The sequence below is a fragment of the Callospermophilus lateralis genome, chromosome 2 (genome assembly GCF_048772815.1).
Source record: "Callospermophilus lateralis isolate mCalLat2 chromosome 2, mCalLat2.hap1, whole genome shotgun sequence".
NCBI lineage: Eukaryota > Metazoa > Chordata > Mammalia > Rodentia > Sciuridae > Callospermophilus > Callospermophilus lateralis.
Window position 1 is genome coordinate 66,998,607 of NC_135306.1, and position 25,502 is coordinate 67,024,108.

Below are 25,502 nucleotides of genomic sequence, written 5' to 3' on the forward strand. Positions count from 1 at the left end.
AACACATCTGTTATACTTGCATTAGCATTCAGGATTTTACATTTCCCTTTCAGCACCTTGAAAGAATTGACTTAGATAAATAATTTACCTGATTTCAGTACAGAAAGTCTAAAGATAAATACAGATTTTCTAAGAGATTAAGTAAGGAACAATAAAACTTCAGTGGATACAAAATTACTCTGAAATCCTACTTTTATCAAGGCCACTTGCTATTATCTATCTATTATTAAAAGACAAATTATTTTGAGCAAAAGACATCATTTAAAACATATACAGAAGGAAAAAGGTAAAGAAAAGTCGGGGGTGGATTTCCTAAAACTCAAAGGGAGATCAGTAGAGGAAAAAGACCAAGGGGTGGAAGGTGGGGAAGGAAGGACAAAGTGCTAGGGAGTGAGATTGGCCAAATTATATTTGTGCGCATGTACAAATACATGACAGCAAATCTCATCAACATGTACAACCACAGTGCACCAATAAAAATGTGGGGAAACACACACACACACACTCCCTACCCCACACCAGAGCCCAGAGTTACCTGAGGCACAGCCGTTCACCTTTGTGGTGTGAGCCATGCTGGAATCCAAGGACAGACCCAGGAAGGAGCGAGGAGTCATGCAAATTTTATACATCAAGTTCCCAAAGGCATTCAGCCTGAAACAACAAAGACAGCCCCATCAAAACGGATCATTTAAAAATATGTGCAACACTAAATCTTAGAATTCTGTTTACAAAAAGGACGGCTGACGGAGAAAGCAAACTGGAATGGGGGAGAGAGACCGAGAACCCAGGAGGCAGCTGCAGCGGCCCCGGACACTCAGTAGGAAGACAGCTATGGAGCCCATGGACCAGGCGCTAGGAACGGGAACACCTCCAAACACAACGCGCTTGCCCCAGATGTTAACATTTTTTAAAAAGGTAACTTTGTGCAAATTTTTTGAGATGTTTGAAGTCCTTTCTCCCAACCCCACCTTTTCTCCATGCAGGCACCTCTCTAAAACACAAATCTGACCCTGTCAGTCACCCTCTTAAAAACAAAGCACAATTCAAAACCTTCCATTGTCCTGTTGGAGAAACTTCAGACGACATACAAGGCACAGAGTCTGGAAACATTAGACTCCATGCGGGGCAACATATTTCTTATTTTATATTGATTTTCTCTTTTAAAGTTACCTGAGATTACTATGAGACATATTACAATCACAAAATTTAAAACTAAAGAAGATTATTACTCCAACATTTGCTTTTTGAAAATGCTTTCTGAAAAATACTGGCAGAAAAAAGCAAACAACAGTAAATATAGAAGCAGACATTTCTTTTTTTATATATTTATTTATTTTTTTTAGTTATAGGTAGACACAATATCTTTGCTTTATTTTTATGTGGTGCTGAGGATTGAACCCAGTGCCTCATGTGTTCAAGCTAGCACTCTCCCTCTGAGCCACAATCCCAGCCCCCAGAGCATTTCTAATGTGACCAAATTCTAACTTTAGACCCACAAAACCAAATCTGAGCTGAACAAACCTCAAGCACATATTTAAAATGTCAACTGAACTTTTAATCTGAGAGCACATTCTGCCTTTGGTTTTTTGGGACTGGCTTATTTCACTTAACATGATATTCTTCAGTCCCATCCATTCACCAGCAAATGTCATAATTTCATTCTTCTTTATGGCTGAGTAATATTCCATTGTGTGCGTGCATGTGTGTGTGTGTATACACATACATACACGTCGCATTTTTTTTACTCATTCATCTGTTGTCAGGCATTTAGGTTGGTTATATAGCTTGGCTATTGTGAATTGAGCTACTATAAACATTGAAGAAGTTCACTGGATTAGACAAAGAGGAATGAAGGGAAAGGAGAGGAGATGGGACTAGGGAAGGTGGTGGAATGAATTAGACATATCTTTCCTACCCACATATATGAGTACACAACCAATGTAACTTCACATCATGTACAACCACAATAATGGGATCCTAATTGGAACAAGTTATACTTATTCTATGTATGTATAACATATCAAAGTATACTGGACTGGAGTTGTGGTTGACTGTGGTAGAGCGCTTACCTGGCATGTGTGAGGCACTGGGTTTGATCCTTAGCACCACATAAAAATAAAATAAAGGTATTGTGTCCATTTACAAAAAAAAAATAATAATTTTAAAAGCTCTTAAAAAAACTTTTAAGATGCCTACATGACCTCCCAATAAGAAAAGGATGCTAAAAATAATAATAGTCATATATTGAATCCTAATGTAGCACTATAATTGTGTAAAAATTTGTAATAGTCTAGTAAAATACTCAAAATATGTTGCTCAAAAAAAAAGATAATGATGATAAAAACCTGGATAATGCTGATGACAACTAACACTAATCAATCTCTTACTGCTGTTACTAAAATCTAAAATGTAACCCAAAGGGTCTACAAAGAAACTGCTAGAGTTAATAAATGAATTCAGCAAAGTGGCAGGATATAAAACCAACACGCATAAATCAAAGGCATTCCTGTATATCAGCAACAAAACTTCTGAAATGGAAATGAGGACAACCACTCCATTCACAATATCCTCAAAGAAAATAAGATACTTGGGAATCAACCTAACAAAAGAGGTGAAAGATTTATACAATGAAAACTACAGAACCCTAAAGAGAGAAATAGAAGAAGATCTCAGAAGATGGAAAAATGTACCCTGTTCATGGATAGGTAGAACTAACATTATCAAAATGGCGATATTACCCAAAGTTCTCTACAGGTTTAATGCGATGCCAATCAAAATCCCAATGGCATTTCTTGTAGAAATAGATAAAGCAATCATGAAATTCATATGGAAAAACAAAAGACCCAGAATAGCAAAAGCAATTCTAAGCAGGAAGTGTGAATCTGGAGGTATAGCGATACCAGAGTTAAAACTGTACTACAAAGCAATAGTAACAAAAACAGTGTGGTACTGGTACCAAAACAGGCAGGTGAACCAATGGTACAGAATAGAGGACACAAAGACTAATCCACAAAGTTACAACTATCTTATATTTGATAAAGGGGCTAAAAACATGCAATGGAGGAAGGATAGCATCTTCAACAAATGGTGCTGGGAAAATTGGAAATCCATATGCAACAAAATGAAACTGAATCCCTTTCTCTCACCATGCACAAAAGTTAACTCAAAATGGATCAAGGAGGTAGATATCAAATCAGAGACACTGCGTCTGATAGAAGAAAAAGTTGGCTACAATCTACATACTGTGGGGTCGGGCTCCAAATTCTTTAATAGGACTCCCATAGCCCAAGAGTTAATAACAAGAATAAACAAATGGGACTTACTTAAACTAAAAAGTTTTTTCTCAGCAAGAGAAACAATAAAAGAGGTAAATAGAGAGCCTACTTCATGGGAACAAATTTTTACCCCTCACACTTCAGATAGAGCCCTAATATCCAGAATATACAAAGAACTCAAAAAATTAAACAAAAAGATAACAAATAACCCAATCAACAAATGGGCCAAGGACCTGAACAGACACTTCTCAGAGGAGGACATACAATCAATCAACAAGTACATGAAAAAATGCTCACCATCTCTAGCAGTCAGAGAAATGCAAATCAAAACCACCCTAAGATACCATCTCACTCCAGTAAGATTGGCAGCCATTAGGAAGTCAAACAACAATAAGTGTTGGCGAGGATGTAGGGAAAAGGGTACACTTGTACACTGCTGGTGGGACTGCAAATTGGTGAGGCCAATTTGGAAAGCAGTATGGAGATTCCTGGGAAAGCTGGGAATGGATCCACCATTTGACCCAGCTATCACCCTTCTCGGACTATTCCCTGAGGATCTTAAAAGAGCGTACTATAGGGATACTGCCACATCAATGATTATAGCGGCACAATTCACAATAGCTAGACTGTGGAACCAACCTAGATGCCCTTCAATAGATGAATGGATTAAAAAATGTGGCATCTATACACAATGGAATATTATGCAGCACTAAAAAATGACTAAATCATAGAATTTGCAGGGAAATGGATGGCATTAGAGCAGATTATGCTAAGCGAAGCTAGCCAATCCTTAAAAAACAAATGCCAAATGTCTTCTTTGACATAAAGAGAGCAACTAAGAACAGAACAGGAAGGATGAGCATGAGGAAAAGACTAACATTAAACAAAGACGAGAGGGGGGAGAGAAAGGGAGAGAGAAGGGAAAGCATATGGAAAAAGTAGGAGACCTTCAATGTTACACAAAATTATAAGAGGTTGTGAGGGGAAAGGAGGAGGGAAAAAAGGGAAAGAATTAAACAACAGCAGAGGAGGTAGAGAGGGAAGAGGGGAGGGGAGGGGAGGGGAGGGGGATTAGTAGGGGATAGGAAAGGTAGCAGAACACAACAGTCACTAATATGCCATTATGTAAAAATGTGAGTGTGTAACCAATGTAATTCTGCAATTTGTATTTGGGGAAAAAATGGGAATTCATAACCCAATCGAGTCAAATGTATGAAAGATGATATATCATGAGCTCTGTAATGTTTTGAACAATCAATAAAAAAAAATAAAATGTAACCCATTCTAAGGTACATCATTATTTTACGCACCACTGATCTAAGAAAGATGCCACCAAACAAATCCTAAAACAAATGTTTTAAAAAATATGTATGCACATATTTACACATTAATCAAAACAACTGCAAGTGAATGAAGCAATGTTCACTGTGGTTGGCCTTGATTTGGGGCTCCTTTATTCCTTTCATAATACTCATTATTAAAAATGAATATCTAGACCCATCTTGTCAATTTTAGTTTTATTTGCTTTAAAATCATCGGAGAAAGGAAAAAGTATCTTAAATTTTAGCAGAAGGAAACTATCTGGCCATAACGGAGATTGTAAGAGGTCAGAAATGTTTATAAATAAAAAGCAAGGAAAAGGACAGGACTGGTAGTTTTGATCACACTAGGCGAGACCTTGCTGCTTAGCTAGTGACATTGTCCTTGTGGTTGAAAAGGTTGCACCACAGTTCAAAGTCAACCTCTGTGAAAGCAGCTCAGTGCACATCCAAAAGGACTCCTCCTCTCTTTCTGGTTGGGCTGCTCTGACAAGCATGCTCCCTGCTTGGCTCTTCCAGCTACAGGGACTAGCGGTCAGTTCTGGTGGCGAAACTTCCATTCCATGCTGGTCCCCAGTCTCTAGCTGGCAACACCATGACAGGATGGCTCTAATTTCTCTAAGGGGCAACCACCTGACATTTTAAGGGGAAAAAAGGGACACTGGTTCAGGTCCACGGCACTAAACTTAGGACAGCAATAACGCCTGTGCACAGTCAGAGGTGGCTGAATTAATGCCAGGCTTGTGAACTGTCAGGGGCTGGGCGCAGTGGCGCATGCCTGTAATCCCAGGCGGCTTGGCTCAGGAGGATGAAGGAAGAAGATTGCGAGTTCAAAGCCAGCCTCAGCAAAGGCAAGGTGTCTAAGCAACTCAGTGAGACCCTGCCTCTGAATAAAATACAAAATAGGGCTGGGGATGTAGCTCAGTGGTCAAGTGCTTCTGAGTTCAATCCCCTGTACTCCACCCCCGAAAAAGAATGAATGTCTAGCAAAGTCTGACAAATACAGCTTTAAAACAAAATGCGAGAGCTGGGGGAACTAGAGGGGAAGGAGTGGGTAAATGAGGAGTAAAGGAGAGAATTTTTCACCTCATCATACTCTAAAAGCCAACAACAACCAGAACCTAAACTCAAACCCTGTTTACTGGCCCCCTGCTAGCCTGTGTGTTGGCGCTCTTGCTTCATCGTGGCTTGTAAATACCACCATTTAAACTCTGGAGGGCAGAACCTAAGACAAGAAGAGACAAGCTGCAAGCGTAGGGGTGGATGAAGTGTGTGTCGAGGTATCTGGAAGGAGATGGGCCCGAATCTTCCTAGTCGAGCGTCACCGGCTTTGGCCCAAGGTCCTCTCCCGTTCCTGAACACCTCTTGCACTTGGCAGAAGACCTTTCCCTCAGATCCGAGTTGGTCCCTCCCACCCTCCCCCAAACCAGACCATAAAATCAAAAGGGGGAGGGAGCCTAAAATCAGACACTACAAGCATATCACTGGTCAAATGACAAGACCCTGTCACCAGCACGGAATCTAGCAGTGCAGGCAGAGAACAGTTGTAATATTGTCTATTGATTTTTTTTTTTTGGCAGTTATTGTTCATGTCTGACAGGTGGCCTCAAATTGTGGGGACTTGTTCTTCTTAGTGATATGCAGATTCTCATGTCAGTGCATTGTATAAACCAGAAAAGGCTTGGCCATGGTCCACTTCTTTGTTACCGATCAATAAACTGTCTCTTCTCTCCCTTGGAGGAGAGTGCAAACCAGTAAATCTGAAGTGGTACAATGGTGGCTTAGTTCTGCTAGCTGAGGGAGGAAAAAAAAAAAAACAAAAAACAAAAAAAATTTATTTGAAAGGATTTAGGAAAAAAAAAATATATCAATAGAGAAAATTGAGAATCTTCTTCTTTATTTCAAGAGACTAAATAAAGAACATTTTCATAGTTCTCCGAGTACAGTTCAGCAAACATAAACACTGTATGTATTGACCCCATACTTTACATTAGCTGAAATTATGAAAAACAGCTCACTAGGTTCCCCCCTCCCCCCAAAAAAACACACCAATGAAAACAATAGTTAGATGAAACTGAGATTTGATATATATATTCTGGGCTAGCACAGCTAAACAATCCAATGCCACTGTATTGGTTAGGACGGTGATAATAATGACACTGATAATAATGCTGATGACAGCTAGCATAGTTGATTTCTTACTATGATTAGTTACTGAAATCTAAAATGTCACAAACTCTAAGGTAAACTATTATTTTTAAGTACCACTGATTTAAAAAATATCAACAATCAAATGATGATAAAATGCTTATTAAAAATTAGATAAATTTAAAATTTAAATGATGATAAAATGCTTATTAAAAATTATACCCCAATGATTCAAATGTATGAATTGCCAAGATCATTATAATGTCATGTGTAGCTAATAAAAAATAAATAAAATAAAAAAAATTAGATTGGGCTGGGAGTACAGCTCAGGGGTATAGCATGTGCTTATTAGCATGTGAGAGGCCTGGGTTCAGTCCCCAACACTTAAAATAATTACATGTAAAAATTAAGTATAGGATGAAACCTCATTCCAAATTGTTAAAAATCTCAAAAATGTGCATCTCAGAATCTGAAATTATGTTATACTCTAAGACTTTTTAAAAACAAACTTAAGACATAACATGTGTAATAAGAATTGTAATGCAAAAAAACACAAAAAACCCAAAATACATGTATAAAGGCATGAATTGGAGTGAACATACTCTATATACAAAGATAAAAATTATAGTCTATATGTATAATAAGAATTGTAATGCATTCCACTAAAAAAAACCCAACCAACCAACCAAACAAACAAAAACAATTCACAACAACCTTGCAAATACTAAAAGCCCTATTCCACTTTACAGACAGGGAACTGAGGGGCTAGGAGGCTTGCATTTGCCATGCTCACATGGCTAGCACATCAGAGCAGACACTTAAAGTTCGACTCTGGAGTCCACGCTCTTGTCTTGTGGTTCTGTGAGTCAGAGTGAAAGCACTACAGTCTTATCCCGAGATCTTGCATGCACAAATGACTGACATCCCTTTGAGGTAGTCACTGTAGGGATGCATATGCTTACTGAAAGGATCTTTGCTCAAAACACTTGAGACTGCAAGTTATGTCTCAAAATTTTCTGTAATAAGTTTTTAAAGCAATTGTATTTTTAAAAAATTTTTAGTTGTAGGTGGACACAATACCTTTATTTTATTTATTTATATGTGGTGCTGAGGGTTGAACCCAATGCCTCACATGTGCTAGGTGAGAGCTTTACCACTGAGCCACAACCCAGCCCTAAAGCAATTGTATTTTCTAAAAATATTTATTTTTGAGTTGTAGTTATTTTATTTATACGTGGTACTGAGAATCAAACCCAGGGCCCCACATGCCAGGCAAGTGCTCTACCGCTGAACCACAACCCCAGCCTTAAAGCAATTGTATTTTTAATCTTAAACTAAGAGCCTGAGGAGGTACTTATACCATGCAGAACAACTGTCTCAGGACTTATCTACCACCCCCTATTCTAGACTGCACATGGAATTTACTTCATTTTCAACCCTCTTTCTTAGAAACAAATGACATTCGTATAAAGTCTTCCAAAAAAGCAAGTATTTTTTCAAAAGGGTATTAGGGGAGGCATTCTAACCACTGAGGACAAGTGGAAGGCTCTAAATGGGATGGCAGGAGTTTCAAAAATTGATAGAGCTAGGGCAGTTGGAATAAGAATCTATCCACCCAGAACAACAATCATAAAAGAAGAAGCAAAATTGTGATGAGAAAGTTCTAGAGTCTCTTTTACATATAATATTTTTTCTTAATAAAATTAAGAAAGCAATATAATTCACTTGGCTTAAAATCTGGAAAAGACAGAACATGCCAAAAAAAATTAATTTTGCAGCCTGAACATAACCGCTCTTATTAATGGAGGCAAATTTCTTTGATATTTTATATGACTATGTGAATATTTTAATTAATTGCCTTAATACATTCTAAAGATCTACAATATAATAAGGATTTGCTCTAGGCACTATTGTTTCCATTTTGGAGGCATAAGATGGATTAAGGCATTGTACCTTCCCTACAGATTCACACACTCTTGCTCGAGGCACGCAGTCTCCTAAACAGAAAAACCCTAGAACAGCGTACACACAGTTCAGTTCCAATTCATAGTCTTATTTTGCCCAAAATGGGTAGAAATGACCAGGAAAAAAATGTATTTCAAATAAGAGACCTACTGGCTTAAGTATTAAAAAATGAGTATTCTTCAGAGCCAGAAGATAGAAGACATTCTATAAAGGAATGGCCCATGCAAAGACAGACAGAGAAGGTGCATGGCAAATAGATACTGAGGCTGGAGCAGGAGGTAAACTGCCTGAAGAAAAGATGACACAAAGCTCCTAGTGCTTAAGAGGAACTTAAAGGAACTAGAGTCTTGAAAAGCCAAACTGAAAAACACTGGTACACGTGGCTTGGATCGCAGCTCAGTGGTGGAGCACTCACAGCGCTCAGTGGTGAGACACTTGTGTTAACACCTTAGCACTGCATAACATAAATAAATAAAGGTTAAACACACACACACACACACACACACACACACACACACACACACACACCCCTTAATCCTAATAAAAAATGCAGAGCTGCTGGGGATGCAGCTCAGTGACAGAGAACTGCCAAGCACGTGCATGGCACTGTATTTGGTACATTTACACACACACACACACACACACACACACACACACACACACGAGTTCATTTATTCCTTTAAATAAGTCAGTCTTTCCAGAAGATATCCCCAAATCTCTCTAATTTATTGTAATCAAGTATGATTGCCACATATTCCTGTAGACTCTGCAAAGTCAGTCAACAACTGAATTAAAAGTAATCTAAATTAATAGTATGTTGAAGTGTAAACTTTGGCCACAGATCATCATGAGGTTATCTTCCGGTGACTTCCAATATTGGCTCCTGCCACAGTGAGAATGGAGATAATATTAACTAGCTCTTGGTTTGTTTTGTAACCAAATTACCTATGTGACCCAACCCTATTTGGCCTTTTCAAAATCAGATCATTTTCTCAGTATGAGTGGAGAAGAGGTGGAGGAAATCTCAAGTATGCATCAAGACCTAAATCGGAATCTTACCTGGATATTGGCTTTCATTTCTAAAGTACAGAAAAGGCTGGATTTGCCTATTATAGAAATTGCATGCTATATTTGTCCAAATAGTTTTTTTCCCTCTCTCTCTCCCCCTGCCCCCCCTCTCTCCCCCAAACTTTATTCCTTGGGGTTTAAAAACCTAAAGGAGATACTTTTATCACAAGAACAAATTAAAATGCAGACAATGAAGAGAAAAATGTGGAAGAAGTAACAGCAAATATGTTCATTCGTTTATTCATTAAATGAATGCTTATTATGTGCCAGGCTCTGGTTTGGGCACTTAGGAAACATCAGTGAACAAAGCAGATATCCACTCACCCTTTCCTCCAACATTAACTAGAGATCTGTACTTGGGGTCTAAAGAATATTTACATTCACAGCATGCTTAATAGATTCACTGTACTAAAAGCCAATTACTCACTTATCTTGAAAATAGTATTCATGATAAGACCTGCCTTTTCCTGCCCCAAAGCAGGCATGGATGTGTCCCACCTCCTCACAGACCCTCACTGCTCATCCACTCTACTTCATGAAAGGACAGTGGCATCAAGAGTGCGCACAAGGGCTGTGCTGCCAGCAAACAGGTTAGAACCACCCAGAAGGTTGCGAATGCTTTCGGAGCTGCACCTGGCTCTGCTCCCAGCTGGGTGGCTGGGACCCACACAGCTTCCTGAACACTTAATGAGAACTGACGCTTGCAAAGCTTCTTTCCAGGAAATTTTCTATGGTGAAAGTTTATCAGATCATGACAACAGAGGCTGAAAGCCAGCTGCTCTGTTGCAAAAAAAAGAAGGATCAATAGACGGCCTGCGTAAGAGCATCCCAATGAAAAGTGAAATCGTTAAGGTTCCTTCCTCTGTCAGTTACCATCTTTACACCTGTTGTTGACTTTGGAGGCAAATAATGGTATGGCTTGATGGTGTAAGTGGATATCGATTTTATTGATTTGATTTGGTTCATGTGTCAAGGGTTTAGGGAAAACAGACCCTCGTAGGAACCTAAGCCTTGATTTTACAAATATGGCCTCGTCAGTGAAGTCTTGCTGAGAAAGAATCACTTTTTGGTTGCAGTTTATGAGTTAAATTATCCGTACCTTAGTGTATTCAAACATTTTAAAGGACAAAAACATAACTGCACAGATGTAAGAAAATTAGTTTGGTGTAGTTTGAAAGTTTTTTCCTTCATTTTCTATTTAAAGAGACAGTTCTTATTTACTGCTTTAGCAGACGTTTCCCCTTTAATTCCTCTGGGATTGGATTCTAACGTGGTCTTTCTTCTCTACTCTTATATTGCTCAATAATGTTACTGGGACTGTTACCATGTAAATGGGGACCAATACCACATTCCCAGACTCTTTAATAGTAGGTCTCAAAGTACAGCCCCCAGAAAAGTGGCATTAGCATTATCTTCATGGATTTTGTAAGAAATGCAAACTCTTGGACCATGTCAGATCTACTGGCTCCGGAGATGGGGCCCAGCAATCTGCATTTTTAACAACCCTTTGGGTGACTCTGATGTACACCAGAGGTTCTCAAACACACAAGATGAATTAACTGGGGTGGGGGGAATTAAGTTTTAAGATTCCAAGAGCCAGGAATGTCCTCTGATTTTAAGAAAATGATACCAAGTGATCAGAAAACATCCCTCAGCGAGCCTGGCTTTGTTCATTTATTAAAAATGTATTGAGGGCTGAGGGTGTGGCTCAGTGGCACAGCACTTGCCTAGTACTTACAAGGTACTAGATTTGATCCTTAGCACCACATAAAAATGAAGAAAAAAAGAAAGAACAAATAAAATAAAGACATGCTGTCTATCTACAACTACAAAAATTTAGATATATACTGAACATGCACAGCGTGAAACTGATGGTTTTGGGCACTACAATGGTTAACAAAACAGACTCTGGGGGCTGGGGATATAGCTCAGCTGGTAGAGTGCTTGCCTCACTTGCACAAGGCTCTGGATTCAATCCCCAACACCACAGAAAAACAAACAACAACAAAAACAAAAAACAAAAGTCAGACTATGTTCTTCCCTTTGTGAAGTTTAAAGTTCTCAAACGTGATCCTATCCTGGGGAAAGGACACACTGGATATTCCAAGAATGGTTATTCAGACCCCTCATAAGGATCTCCCAGATAAGATCAGCCCTTCGACTTCACTTAAAATATTTTTTAAAAAACAATTTTCTACTGTATATAGCAGAAGGGCTTGGCTGTGCTAAACAGGAATTTTCCTGTGTTTTCCCAAGAACATAAAACTTCCCACTAATTTAAGGTAGACTCAAAAGAGGTCAAATGCCTAAGCCAAGAGGTACTTTTTGATTTGCTGCCCAACCAAAGTTCTCACAATGTTAAACTGTGTTACCAGAATAGCATGTGCACTTCCGCTGAAAACGGTTTTGGGAAAAGCTATGACCAGAGGCTAAATTCAAAGACTTAAAGAGGCAGAACTAAATTAAAACCACAATGAGATGCCACCTCACACCTGTTAGAATGGCCACTACCCACCCCCACAAAAAAAAAAAACAAACAGAAAATAACATGTGTTGGTAACAGGTGGAGAAACTGGAATGTTTGTACAATAGTCACATGATTGCAAAATGATGCGGCTGCAGCAGAAGTCTCTGCCCCCGCCCCCTCCCAATAAGAAATAGAACTGTTGTAATGATCCTGCAATCCCACTTCTGGGTATTTATCCAAAATAACTGAAACAGGAACCTGAACAGATATTTGTATCCCTGTGTTCACTACAGAATTGTTAGCCAACTTGTAGATGACAACCTCCATGTCCACTGACAGATGAGTAAAGAAAACGTGGTCTATGCACATGGCAGAATGGTACAGGAAATCCTATCCTATGGTTAGGATACACATGAGGACCATACATGTAGGCTACAATATGGATAAACCTTGAGGGCATTAGGCAAAGTCAAATAAACGAATCACAGAAAGCCAAATAAAGCCAAATACTGCATGACTTCATTTACATGAGTTATCTAAAGTAACCAAACAAATACAAATACAATACAAACAAAGAACACTGGTGCCAAGGCTGGAGCGAGGAAGAGGTAGGGAACTCTTCAATGAGTGCAGAGTTTCAGTCCTACAAGATGAAAAAAGGATTTTGAAGATAAAAAAAGGAGTCTAGGGATCTATTATACAACTGTGCATACATAGTTAACAATCAGCATTGTAATGTACACTTAAAAACGTGAGAGTACATCTATGTGTTTTTAAACACAACGATACAGGTCAGTCTAGCATCTACAGTGCCCTATCACACTCAAGGTCAAACTGCTCTCCACAAGTCAGGCGGGCAGTTTAGCAAATCTTGAATGTTACTTTCCTCTAGTTTAAATAAATCTCACTTAAGCTTTTCCCTTTTTAAATATGGAGACTTAAATAAATTAAAAAAAAAACATTTTAATTGTCATGTTTTTGTTTTTTCCTGCTGGGACAAGCACAGTACTCTCACAGCTCTGGTGATTAGAATCAAGCTTGGCTTGACAAATTCCAGAGCACAAGGTTTCAGGAAAAGTTATAGCCAGAGGTTCGACTCAAAGATTTAAAAAGGCAGGGGAAGCGGGGAGCTGAACTTGTGGTGGAGTTATCATTTGAAAATTGGAAATGGCTGGGTGTGGTGCCATGAGCCTGTAATCCCAGTACCTTGGGAGGCTGAGGCAGGAGGATCACAAGTTCAAGCCAAACCTTAACTCAGCAAGACCCTGTCTCAAAATTAAAAAAAAAAAAGGGGGGGGGGGCTGGGGATGTGACTTAGTTGTTAAGCACCCTAAGTTCAATTCCCGGTACTAAAAAAATAAAAATGACTAAAAATTTTGTTTCCTCCTAGCTCCCATCCTACTAAGGGATGCTTAGAGAATAGCCACGTGGAGACAGTCTGACCAATGACAGGCCACGCCCAGGTGGGAGAGCCTTGTTCCCTGGTTAGCAGGGGAAGGAGCCAGAGGGAGGACCAATGGACCATCCTCAGCAACTTCAAGCAGTCAGAGGATACAATAGTGTCCTCTGAGGTCCAGTTCAAATGCCATCAGCCACTTGTGAACTGTTCAGTTGGGGAAAACCAACAGACTGGGGAAGCGGACCCCACAGCAGCAACTGAAACCCTTCTTCCTCAGAGGCCCTGCCTCTTCCTTTCCCCCTTCAAAAGGGTGTGAGGGCAGCCTCCACTCCGGTACAATTGAAAAGTACAAAGGATGGAATCTAGCAGAGGAAAGGCTTCATGCCCGCCTGGCCCAGGCTGCAAAGGTTGGGCTCAAGTCAGAAAGAGGATGAACCTGTGTTTCAACAAGGCGGACTCCCAGGGCCAGCAGAATCACCATTGCCAAAGAACTTCCTAAAAAATGCGTATTTCTTTTTCTCCCTCACTTAGGTATGCTTCTAGGAACTAAGGAGGGTCACAGGATCAAAGCATGAATGCATAAGGAAACGATAATTTAGAGCAGAGATTAAATTCTACAGTCCCATGGGTTGTCTGAAAACAAGCAATGCTCCATTAGGGTTTAGCCAATAGCAACAGTATCTCCCCCAAATCTGATAACACAGCACCCAAAACTCTCCCCCAAGATTCAGATTTTATGAGTTCGGCATGGGGTTGAAATTTATATTTTTGACATACATCCCCAAGTGATTCCAGTTATGAGAGATGCTGCTTTACTGGATGCTTTTTCTCTAAGCAATGTTTGGCTCTAGACGAGTCATGGCAGTAGTACCAGGGAACATAGTAGAAATGCATATTCCTAAAATCTGTCCTGGGCTACTGATCAGAAAGTCTCCAGGAAAGCCTAGTGGTATCTGTGTTCACAGCTGATTTGAATGCCACTGCACAAGACCATTCTCCAAACCCTTATATCATTTAAGATGACATTACCTACTCTCATTCAAAGACCCTATTTTTGTTGAGAAGCACAAAAAATACTGGCCTGGCTTCATCTTGAGCCTAGGCCTGCATCTGTCACGTAAGAGAGCTGTGCTCTTCCAGGGAGCAAGATGAAGGAACATAATAAAGACAGTTTGGGAATGACCATGAAACAGACATGTTGAAAGGAACAGAGTGTAGCACAGTGCAAGTTTTAGGAAAAGTTATAGCAGTTGTGCTAGTGAGCTGGAAAGTATCGTTCATTGCAAAGACAATCTAACATCACAATCAGCAAAGAAACCATCATGTCTGATGTGATGAGCCTTATTCATGTTGCGAGTATCCATCTCTCTTTTGTCTTTCCATACTATTATTTTGGCAAGAAACATGTTTACCAAACAGATATGAAAACTTGCTCCTAGTTCCATAGGATCCAAATGCAAGAGAAATACTGGAGAATGTGAGGAGCACAAGACAAAGGACAAAACAGCACAGGAAACCTTTAGAGGGTTCCTGGAACCTCCAAAATCAAACACAGAGGGAGTGGTACATTACCTCAGTATGCATGAATTAGTTGAAGGGAGAAGGTCTGCAATCTGCACTAGATATCCAAAAGATGCCAGATCCAAGGAAGGTCACCCACCTTGGAATTCCCATGCTTTTCACTGGATGAAATATTTCACAATTTCATGTTTTAAGATATGAAGGAAAATTTATCCTCTTACCTGGAAACCTTCTCTGGCTTGAAAAGTTGCTATGAGCTGGATAGGAGTAGGGGGAGAGAGATGGGAGGGGGGTTAGGGGGGTAGGGGAAATAGAGAGAGAGAGACACACACACACACACTGACCCCAAAGCAGAACTTGGAGATAGTAGTGGCAGCATTACATAGCACAGGTGCCGAGAACCACATTTTCAGCTCAACTTGGCCTCAACCCACCTTTAAGACTCTGGGAAGTTAAATGCTTGGGGCCTCAGATTCTTCTTGGCTGGACTGAACAGCTCTAATGACACTTCCAGACCTGACGGATATTCTATGAGTGTGTTCTTCTAAATCCTGGGCCCAAAGGGGAAGGCAAAGCTCCCTTGGGTCGATGTTGCCTAATAAAGTAAGACCATATGGGATGCTGTGCATGGGTCAGCAGGATTCGGGGCTTGCCTCTCAGGCCCAGCTGCCTCTCAGAAGCTCCTCTGGTACAGAGGTCACTAGACAGAGTTTCCATCAGTCAATGCCAGGGACACTGAAATGACTGGGGCTCTATTTCTCTTTTAATTCAGCTCCCCAAGAGGCTGCTTTACTCTGCCCCTCCCAAATTAAGTATTCTATTCCCACTCAAAGCAATACTAGTAAAAATTTAGCAATAAACAAAAAGCATATTAAAAAAAAGTTTTTAAAAAATCAACTATAATTCCACTACCATTAGCATTTGGGGGTGTAGCTCAGTAGTAGAGCACTTGCCTAACACATGTGAAGCCCTGGGTTGCATCTCCAGTGCAGAGAGGAAAAAAAAAAAAAAGTGTACAGGTTTCCAATTCTTTCTTGTGCTTATATATACACGTTTATTTTAAAAAGTTACCGTATAACTTTAACATTGTATCACAGCCATCTTTTGAAGACAGTAATTATTTCCCTTAATGGTTGCATAGCATTTTCTTTCATATTTGTTCAGTATTATATCTTACCTTCTTTGAATTACTGAATATTTAGATTATTACCAATATTTTCACACCGTAGCACTCTAGTGAATATACTTTTCAATATAGCTTTGTGTACTTGTCCAGTAATTTCCTTTAAGTAAATTCCAAGAAATGGGTTTGTGACATAAAAAGATGGAACTTATACATATCAAACAATATGTACAATGTTGGACTGCCCTCTAGAAAGGAGGCACCAATTTATACCCTCACCAATATCTCACAGGAGGGACAATGAAACAGGCCTCTATTTCTTTTTTTTTTAAATATCATATATAAAAATATAAAAATAAATACATATATTTATATATATTTTTAGCTATAGGTGGAAACAATACCTTTATTTTATTTTTATGTGGTGCTGAGGATTGAATCCAGTGTCTCATGCATGCTAGGTGAGTGCTCTACCTCTGAGCCACTACCCCAGCCCCAGGCCTCTATTTCTAAGTCTGTTGCTTTGAATACAGTAAACATATCCTTCAAAACAATCAAAATTTCTATGTATAATTAATGAACTGAAGTTTGGGTTTAATGTTGGCTATTCAACATGGGATTCTATGTTTATTCTTCATCCTTGGCTCAGAGCAATTTATGTTAAAAAAACTCAACTCCCCTATGTTCTGTGAACATCATTTATGGACAACAAGTTTAAGAACCAGAAATCCTTGACTTAGTGGAGAAAGCTTCACTGCTCACTGCAATATAAGGGGCTTGAAATGGAACAATTAGAACAGAGATGTGAATAAATTCCAGACTTCCGTCCTAGGACTGAAGAGTATGTTTTCAGAAAACACAATTGGGAACAAAGTTGACTTCAAGGTACCTTCTATGATAATCACTCTTCCATCCTTTTAACAGAGGGTGTACCCAATGCTTGGGGCTCACTCTGCCCACCCAAATAAGCAGCTGCTTAGGGGAAGAACTGGTAAACCACAGAAGAAATTTTTAGCTACTGCTCCCACTGCAAGGTCAGAGTCTTAAATTAGTATCATGGAAGCAGATACAAATACAACCAAATAGGAATTATATAAAAATACAAATTTTTAGAAAATTTGAGGCCACAAAAAGGGTTTTTGTTTTAAAGGCAGAGAACAAGTAGTAAAACAGGGGACACACACACACATAGACACACACTCTCTACTCTCTATGGTCATAACTTAGTTGCATGCTTTCACAATTGAAATCCAAATTCTTCCTTTTGCAGATGAGGACATTTTGTGAAATAGCAGGTTAAACAGCCAGAACACAGTCACATAAAGTCATTAGTAGTGATCCCAGTGCCTTATTTAGAGGTGCAGAGAGAGGTTGGCACGTAACATTTTTCCACTGAGGGAAGCAGGGGGAATGGAACTTTCCTCTCACTGGCTATCTGTCTTCGTAGTCTCTGGCCTCTTCCCTTCCCCGGCGTCCCTTTCCTCCTGGCCCTATTAGATACAAAGGAGCCAGTACTGGAATTCGGGTTCTAGTAGTTTTCACAGTGAGAACACCAGGCCTCTGCTGGGGATACCTTAAGATTTTTAGAGACTGGGAACAACATTTGAGTCCTAGTTATCTGGGAGGTTCTCTAGCCTCTAACACACAGCTGTTCCTGACAGTCGGGGTCCCAGTTGTGCCACTCTTAACTGGCCTATGGTGCAACAGTGACATCCAGAGTTGGAGCCAGTTCAAGCACACTTTTCCTGACAATCTGCTACTCAAGTTGTGTGGCACAGGCTTGGGGGTTTGCGAGTGGGGGTCCCACAACACAGGCATCCCCTAGATCTAGATGGAAACCAGAATTTTAGGCCCCTATTCCAGACTGAGTCAGAATCTGTATTTCAATAAGAGCATCATATTAAAAGGTGAGAAGCACTGTTTTAACAAAGATTTTTCACTACTGTTCCCTTGTTGGAGAGTAAAATGCAGAAAGCACTAAAAATGTCCCATCCCATTGATTTTTCTTTATTCACATTTCTTTGGGGCTCCTAAGCACAGAGACCAACCCTAAACTCCAATATAGCTGTCAACAGAGAAAGGCAGAGTTATGCATTTGATTTTAACTAAGCATAACTTGCCTTGAACTTTTTTCCCCAGAAAAAGCTGGGAGTGCATATAAAAAAAAAATAGTTTAGTATCCCTTTGGCCTTTATACAAATTTCATATTAATGCTGGCAAGAAGGGACAGTTTCATTCTGTAATATTGGGAACTGCAAGCAGTCACACAATATGTCACCTTCCCTTTTGCTATCAAAATGCAGGACTGCAGAATTTTCTCTTTCTTACACAGGAAGGGGCATGCAGAAGCCAGCCCCCTCCCCTCCCCTCGGCTCATACCAGGGGAGTTGCAGGGAGGAGGCAGCAGACCTGTTTTACACCTCCTTGGTTGGCTGACATGGGTGAATGATGGTTCAAAACGGGATCAATACCATCTTCATGCATGTGCTCCCACGGAATGAAAACCTTGATGGGTTTTCAGGAGGAATGTCAGTCTTCAAGCTCCAACAAGCCGTGCTATAGTGAAAACTGTTCAAAGTGTCAAAGCTGCTGTTCTGTGCCAGGGTGAACAAACACATGCTTTAGTCTTAACAGCTCATTAGGAAACCTTCTGTGATGTGTAGCTATAATCAGACACTACTGACTTAAATCTACAAGTTGCATTCCATGATATTACTGAAGCAAATCCATACTTTGTGAGTTAGTTCACTGGTTAAGGTCAGTTATCACAGATCTTTACAATTCCAGTAATTTGCTGGCTCCTCATTTAATTTTTTTTCTATGCCTCGAGCCAGTGTGACCAGGTAACTTAACGTTCAAATCAGAAATGTTTTTAGACTATTAAAATGCAGGGCTGGGGTTGTGGCTCGAGCGCCCGCCTCGCATGTGTGAGACCCTGAGTTTGATCCTCAGTACCACATAAAAATCAATAAACAAAATAAAGATATTGTGCCCATGTATAACTAAAAAAATATTTTAAAAAATGCATAAAATGCAAAATAAATGGAATACCAGGATAAAAAAAATAAAGTAGGACTGTCCCAGGCAAATTGGGTCAGTAATTTCTTTAAAAGTAGTTTCTTTACTTTAAGAATTTAATTTTTTTTTTTAATGAAGAGGGAGGGGACTAACAATAAGTAGAAATAATTGCAGATTGCTAAAAAGACAAGAAAGCAACTGTAAAGCAGGCATGTCTATGGATCCCTATGCAATGAGACTCAACACATTCTTACTAATGAGATACAATAAAAACACACTGCAGGGGGCTTTAGGTTATCAATGTCAAGAAGCTGTGCTGCTCCCAGGGTCATCATCAATTAAGTGTAACAAACAACATGACTTCTGGAATGGGAGGCTCCTGTGAATGCAAGTGCACTCTCCCCTGGGAATTGCATTCCACAGGTTTCCCCACCTTAACCACAGAGTCCCCTGTAATTTCTACATGGTGTCAGGATATGTCCTCCCAGGTTCTATTTTAAACCAAACATGACAACAGACACGTCCTCAGCTTTACAACTTTTTGCAATGTTTTCACATGTACTACCTTAGTGAAGCTTCAACACAGCTTTGTGAGATTCTTCTCCCCCTGAAACAGATAAAGAACTGGAACTCAAAAGTGAGGTTGCTCCACTTGGCATGTGATTTAGACAGCACTTTTTACTGTACTTTTGATCCTACTGTATTGCTTTTCACCACTGGGCTCTAAGTTTTTCTAGTACAATTGTATTTTGAGTGAATGGATATACTCCATAAGAAAAGGAATTGCCACATTTCTTTTTGTCTTACTTTATGACCCAGAAAAGGCAAATCTTGATTATATATATATCCATTTAAAAAAAATATGGTGTTGAGATGATCCTATTGCAGAAAGATAAAAGAAACAAAGGATTTACAACTCTGTAGTTAATACAGCTTTAAGACAGAAGGGTACCCAGAAGCGGGTATTGAATTTTAGGGCTGGGGATGTAGCTCAGTGGTAGAGCATTTGTCTAACACTGTGTTTAATTCTAAGCACCACAAAATAAATAAATAAATGAAATAAAAGTATTGTGTTCATCTAAAACTAAATACACACACACACACACACACACACACGTGAAAGTAAATAGAGGATTGTAAGTCCTGGATCAACTATATCCTTCCATCTTCTTTTCAATATCCTTAGACTTCCACATCTCTATGGAACACTTTCCCCAAACTATCCACTCAAGGGCTCTTAGATTAGGGCTAATATTTCATATCTCTGGCATATGTAAGTGTGGGCCAGAACAAGAACTAGGGTTGTTTAGTACTTTAGAATCTGATCTTCTGCTTTGTTTTTGGGGGATGGTGGTGGTGGTGGTGCTGGGGATAAAGTTATATTTGCTGTTCCAATTCAACGGGTAAAAACATAGCTTGGCACACCTCATGGGGTTGTGGTGAGAAGAAGGCTCCCAACGATTCTCTCTGAGTGCCTCCCCTCCTCTGACACCCTAGATGCACACAACTCTTGAGAGATCTCTCCTTGAGGCTACTCCCTTAGGACAACTGTATTTTTTTAAAAGAGAAAGATGGAATTAAATATAAACTTTCAAAATGAAAGAGTACAGACACTAAAAAACTGTACTAGTTTTCAATACTTTTCACTACTTTGGTATCCAACCAATGTCAAAGATGGCTAAAATGGCTTGTTTATATGTCGTGGAAAAGCACAAAAAGAAACCAAAAAGGCACAAAGTGATAGTTTTAAATTTAAATTTCTGTTTGTTTATTTCTTGTATGTAATAAAACAATACAGCAATTTATAATGTCCAGAAATAGTGTAACACATTTCTATATAATAACAAACTGTCTTATCCAGAACTTAGCTGTCTAGCCATGGTACCTGAAACACTAATGAGAATAGAAAATAATCAACTAAGAAAATAAGATATCTAAGAATTTAACTTACACAGAAGTCTACACCCATGGCCAGTTTACATACAGTTCTATTAACTTTGGTTGTGTCCCTCCACCCCCACTAGCCTTGGTCAGATTACAAGGCCATGGCTTCAGAAAGACACAGCATCTCAAAGGCAAATTACTGTAATAAGGGGATTTTAAAAATGTTTTTAAAAAGCACTTTTGGGCACAGAGCTCTGTAATCTGCACAGTTCCTCGAGACACTTATTACCAAGAGTGATAGACCTAGTGCACTAGAGATCAGATCATATTCAATATATTGTTTAAGAAAGTTTAAGTACACAGTTTCAGAAAGTTTTAAAAACAAAATTATCAAAGTGACAGGAATAGAGAAGATATAATTAGAGGGCCAAACCTTGTGCCAATGGAAAGTTTGGCTATCGAGAAGAACTTATTCCTGATAGAGAAATATAGTCCATTTTTAATTGGTTTTTAAGTATGTTTTCCCTTTTATCTCCTTGTGCCTGGTCATAACCATGTTTTCCACAGGTCTACATGACTGTCAATAGGTATCTTAAAGAACTTGGAAAAACTCATAGAAAACTAAGGTGGTGCAGTAACTCCACAGGGATCGGCTCTGGCTGAACTGTGAGCTCTGTGGGGCTCAGACCTCCCACAATTCCTGGACACAGCCTAGACCCCTGCCCCACATATGTAGGCATTTAAATCTTTTAATTTTGTGATCAAATCATAGAAACGATTTCTGAACCCTTTACCTTGTTTTCATTGTACGTATCAATGCATATATTATTTTTTTTAACATTAAAGATTTCATTTCTTAAAAATGTGAATTCTTTATTTCATTGATTATTAGCCCAAGGTCTAGCTCTCAAACTTCAAATATTTCAGAGTAGAACTCAATTCCTTTTTTCAGATGTTAATGGGAATTGATGATTCTTTTCAAAGGAATAGAACAGGATCCCAAGTCCTAGGTACTTATCATCTTGATTAAAATCTTTGTGACCACATTGGTTTAAAAATCTCTGCTCTGGAAAGAGAATCATGAGTTCAAAGCCAGCCTCAGCAACTTAGCAAGGCCCTAAGCAACTCAATGAGACCCTATCTCAAAATAAAATTCAAAAAAGGGCTGGTGTATGGCTCAGTGGTTAAGTGCCCCTGGGGTTCAATTCCCAGAACTCCCCCTCCCCCCCACACCCCCCACACACCAAAAAAAAAAAAAAAAAAAGAAAGAAAGAAAAAAAAAATCTGTGCTCTGTTTAACTGCGTTCCTAGAAGATAATATAGGTTCTTCAGACCAGGGTCTGAAAAACACCAGGGTCAAGTCTATTTCAGGTCCCTCTGTTACAGAGGTGAAAAGGAGTGGCATTACCACAGAGCAACTCCGATAATCAACATGACTCCAAGTAATGACACACCCACATGCAAGAGACCTTGCTGTTCCCACATGCAAAACAAACCAAAGAAAAGTCTAGATCATTTGTTAAAAACTTCTTTGCTTTTAAACCAAATTTTTATGGGAGAAGGCCGTTCCAAGTTTGCAACAATATTTTGAGGGGACAGTAAACAAAACTATATCACAAAAAAAGAGTATCTTATTCTGCAGAAGAAACATTTAATGAGGTAATATTGAAAGTTGTAAATAGTAAAAAGCAGACCTTCAAATAACAAGTATTGTAAGATACACTTCAAGATATTTGCAAGCTGTGGTTTTGAAAAGCTTATGAAAGTTCTGGACCTTCTCATCAGAAAATGCAGGTACGTACATACATGCCCCAAAACATCTGTATGGTATTTCAAAGAGAGATGGAGGTAGAGAAATGTCATTCCCACCCCCTCTCAGCATATTCTTGGTTCAAAACTTTCATCTTGAAAATGCATACAAGTATCCTTTGTGGATCTATAATAAAATTTCTTTTAACTTTTGTTTTAAAGCGTAAGATTCGTTCAAATTGTGTAACCAGGCACTTAAGTGACCTTGCCTGGGCTATTTTTATGTTTCCAAATAGGCTTTACTCTGTTTTGTTTATAAAAAGATTCCAACAAACCTAACATAAAACTGTAAAGTAGGAAAAAAAAAACAATAAATTTATTCAGTCATAAACACACACATTAAAAAAAAAAAAAAAAAAACTTTGGTACCACCAAGGATACTTACCCACATCATCACTTCAACTCTGACTTTACAGAGGGGAAGAGCAGGCTGCCAAAGGAAGGCACAAAAATAAAACTCTCAAAATACCAAAAGGAGGCACCAACTTCCTTCCATCCACAGTTGAAGGTCATTGATGGAGTGGAGAAAAAAAGGGACAGGCACCTATTTATCATGAAGGACATGGAAATAAATTTGCCTCTAGAAATTTAAGGACATTTTGAATAAGGATTACCAGGCACAAAAGTTCTTGTCTGGCTTAAATTTTTCTCCACAAAGATAGAGAACTTTATCAGCTGACAATGCAAATAAATGCAACCATCTCTCGGTTCTGGTGACCGAGTATGTCCAAGAATCAAGAATTTTGGACAGGAAATGTACAACAGTCAGTTTATGTGCTACCAAGTAGTGAGATCAAATACTTAAAAAAACAAAAAACAAACAAAAAAAACACAGTCTTGCCAGGTAAGCTCTGCTCTCATCTTTCCAGTTTTTTATTTGCTTAAGTGTAAATCAATTTAGAGAAGCTACTATGAAAACAGTGTCCTTTTCTTAAGGTTACGGAGGACAAGGAAATGGTTTTGTCTGTGTGACCCTCAAAGAGAAAGGCTGTTCCCTTCCACTATTTTTCTTTATTGGTTCTTTTTAGTTACACATGACAGTAGAATCTATTTTGACATAATTACACACACATGGAATATATTTTATTCTAATTAGGACCCCAGTCTTGTGGATGTACAGGATGGTGAGATTTCCTAGGTACATATATGAATACCCCCACTATCTTTATAACAAACATGGTGACTTAACTGTCAAGTTTTCTGTGGACCTGTTTGTTCCAGGGCCTTTCACACTATTATGCTACAGAGGTAACAAGTCCAAAGACACAATTAGGAGAGAGGTAAAAATCCAGTAACTGCTGCGTAAAAATTAGTGGTTTAACCCACTGAGAGATGAGCCAACAGCTCATCTGAGTTCAACCTTTCATATTATGGGCCTCAATTCCCTAGTAAAAACAAAGTATACTTGTGGTGACAGAAAGTAGATTAATGGCTGCTCGGGGTGGAGGGGGGATGGGAGGGTAGGAGGAAATGGCTTATGACAGCTGGTGAGGATGGGTTTTCCCTTTGGAGTGATGAAAATGTTCTAATACTGTTTGTGATGGCTTTGCAAAATTCTGTGAGTCTACTAACCAACCACCACTAAATTGTATACTGGGTGAACAGCATGCTTTATGAATTATACTTCAATGAAACTATTATTTTAAAAAAAAAGTCTGAACAGTGTTGATCATTAAGATCAGGGTCAGCTGGTAGGAGAAGGTTAAGGCATGATGAAAAGGTATTAGAAGAACAGGCAAGAGAACAAGATGTACGAGAGAAAGCACTTTGGGGCCTCCAACAACCAAGGCCCAGCCGAGCATCCCTGCGGTCAGAACTTGAGGAGGCCTCTGATAACTTCAGTGCAGGGCCTTTGCCTTAAAATTCCTTGGAATTCCAAAGCTTGGTAGACTATCCTGGACTTTGCAAGCAGTCCCATTTATGTGTTGTGGTGGTGGAGATGGTCTTATTAGTCATTTAACAAAACAAACCATATCTTGGGAAGGCTATATAAGACACCAGGAAAGAGTGAGGACTACCAAGGTGGATGCTTGACCTGGCTTCCCACGACCAAAGCAAACCTCTGATGAGGAAGATTCTAATGCAGGAAACAACAATTAGGTGAAAGACTTTCATTTGTTTATCTGACAAAGATGGCATATGCACACCTGCCCAGACTCCCTCTAAACATGCGGTACACATCTAATTGCATTAATTATCACTTCCACAGGGATCCTTGTCTCTTTCAGCTGAATTTCTCACCATCACAGGGTTCTTCCAAACACAGGCCTGCATTTCTCTGGCTTGAAGTAACATTGGTGGTAAATGGAAAGTTGGTTGGGGTTACAATATGGCTCTCTGGGTCAACATCTATTAAAAACCGACATCAAAATTTAGCGCTTCCTTTTCTAATTTCATCATATCACAGGCAGTTATTTTAAATTCTGATTGTGTTCCACCCCACGCATACACATACAAAAGGAGTTTCCCCTGCCAGAAGAGTTAGGGCAAAGCTGAGCAGCCAGGA

At 39.2% G+C, this 25,502-nt stretch overlaps 1 protein-coding gene across 4 annotated transcripts in view; it reads right to left on the reverse strand.

The window, feature by feature from the left end:
- Kank1 (KN motif and ankyrin repeat domains 1) overlaps positions 1–25,502 on the reverse strand; it is a 123,153-nt gene that overhangs the window by 52,008 nt on the left and 45,643 nt on the right. The window contains exons 1-2 of one of the 4 annotated variants that reach the window (XM_076846031.2): positions 15,597–15,682; positions 536–651 (exon numbers count right to left, since the gene is read on the reverse strand). In XM_076846031.2, the coding sequence (XP_076702146.1) occupies positions 536–629 (94 nt within the window). In that variant the 5' untranslated portion in view covers positions 630–651; positions 15,597–15,682. Of the gene's footprint in view, positions 1–535; positions 652–15,506; positions 15,537–15,596; positions 15,683–25,502 lie in introns of those variants that run through there. The other 3 variants (XM_076846033.2, XM_076846030.2, XM_076846032.2) reach the window with 3 other exon arrangements.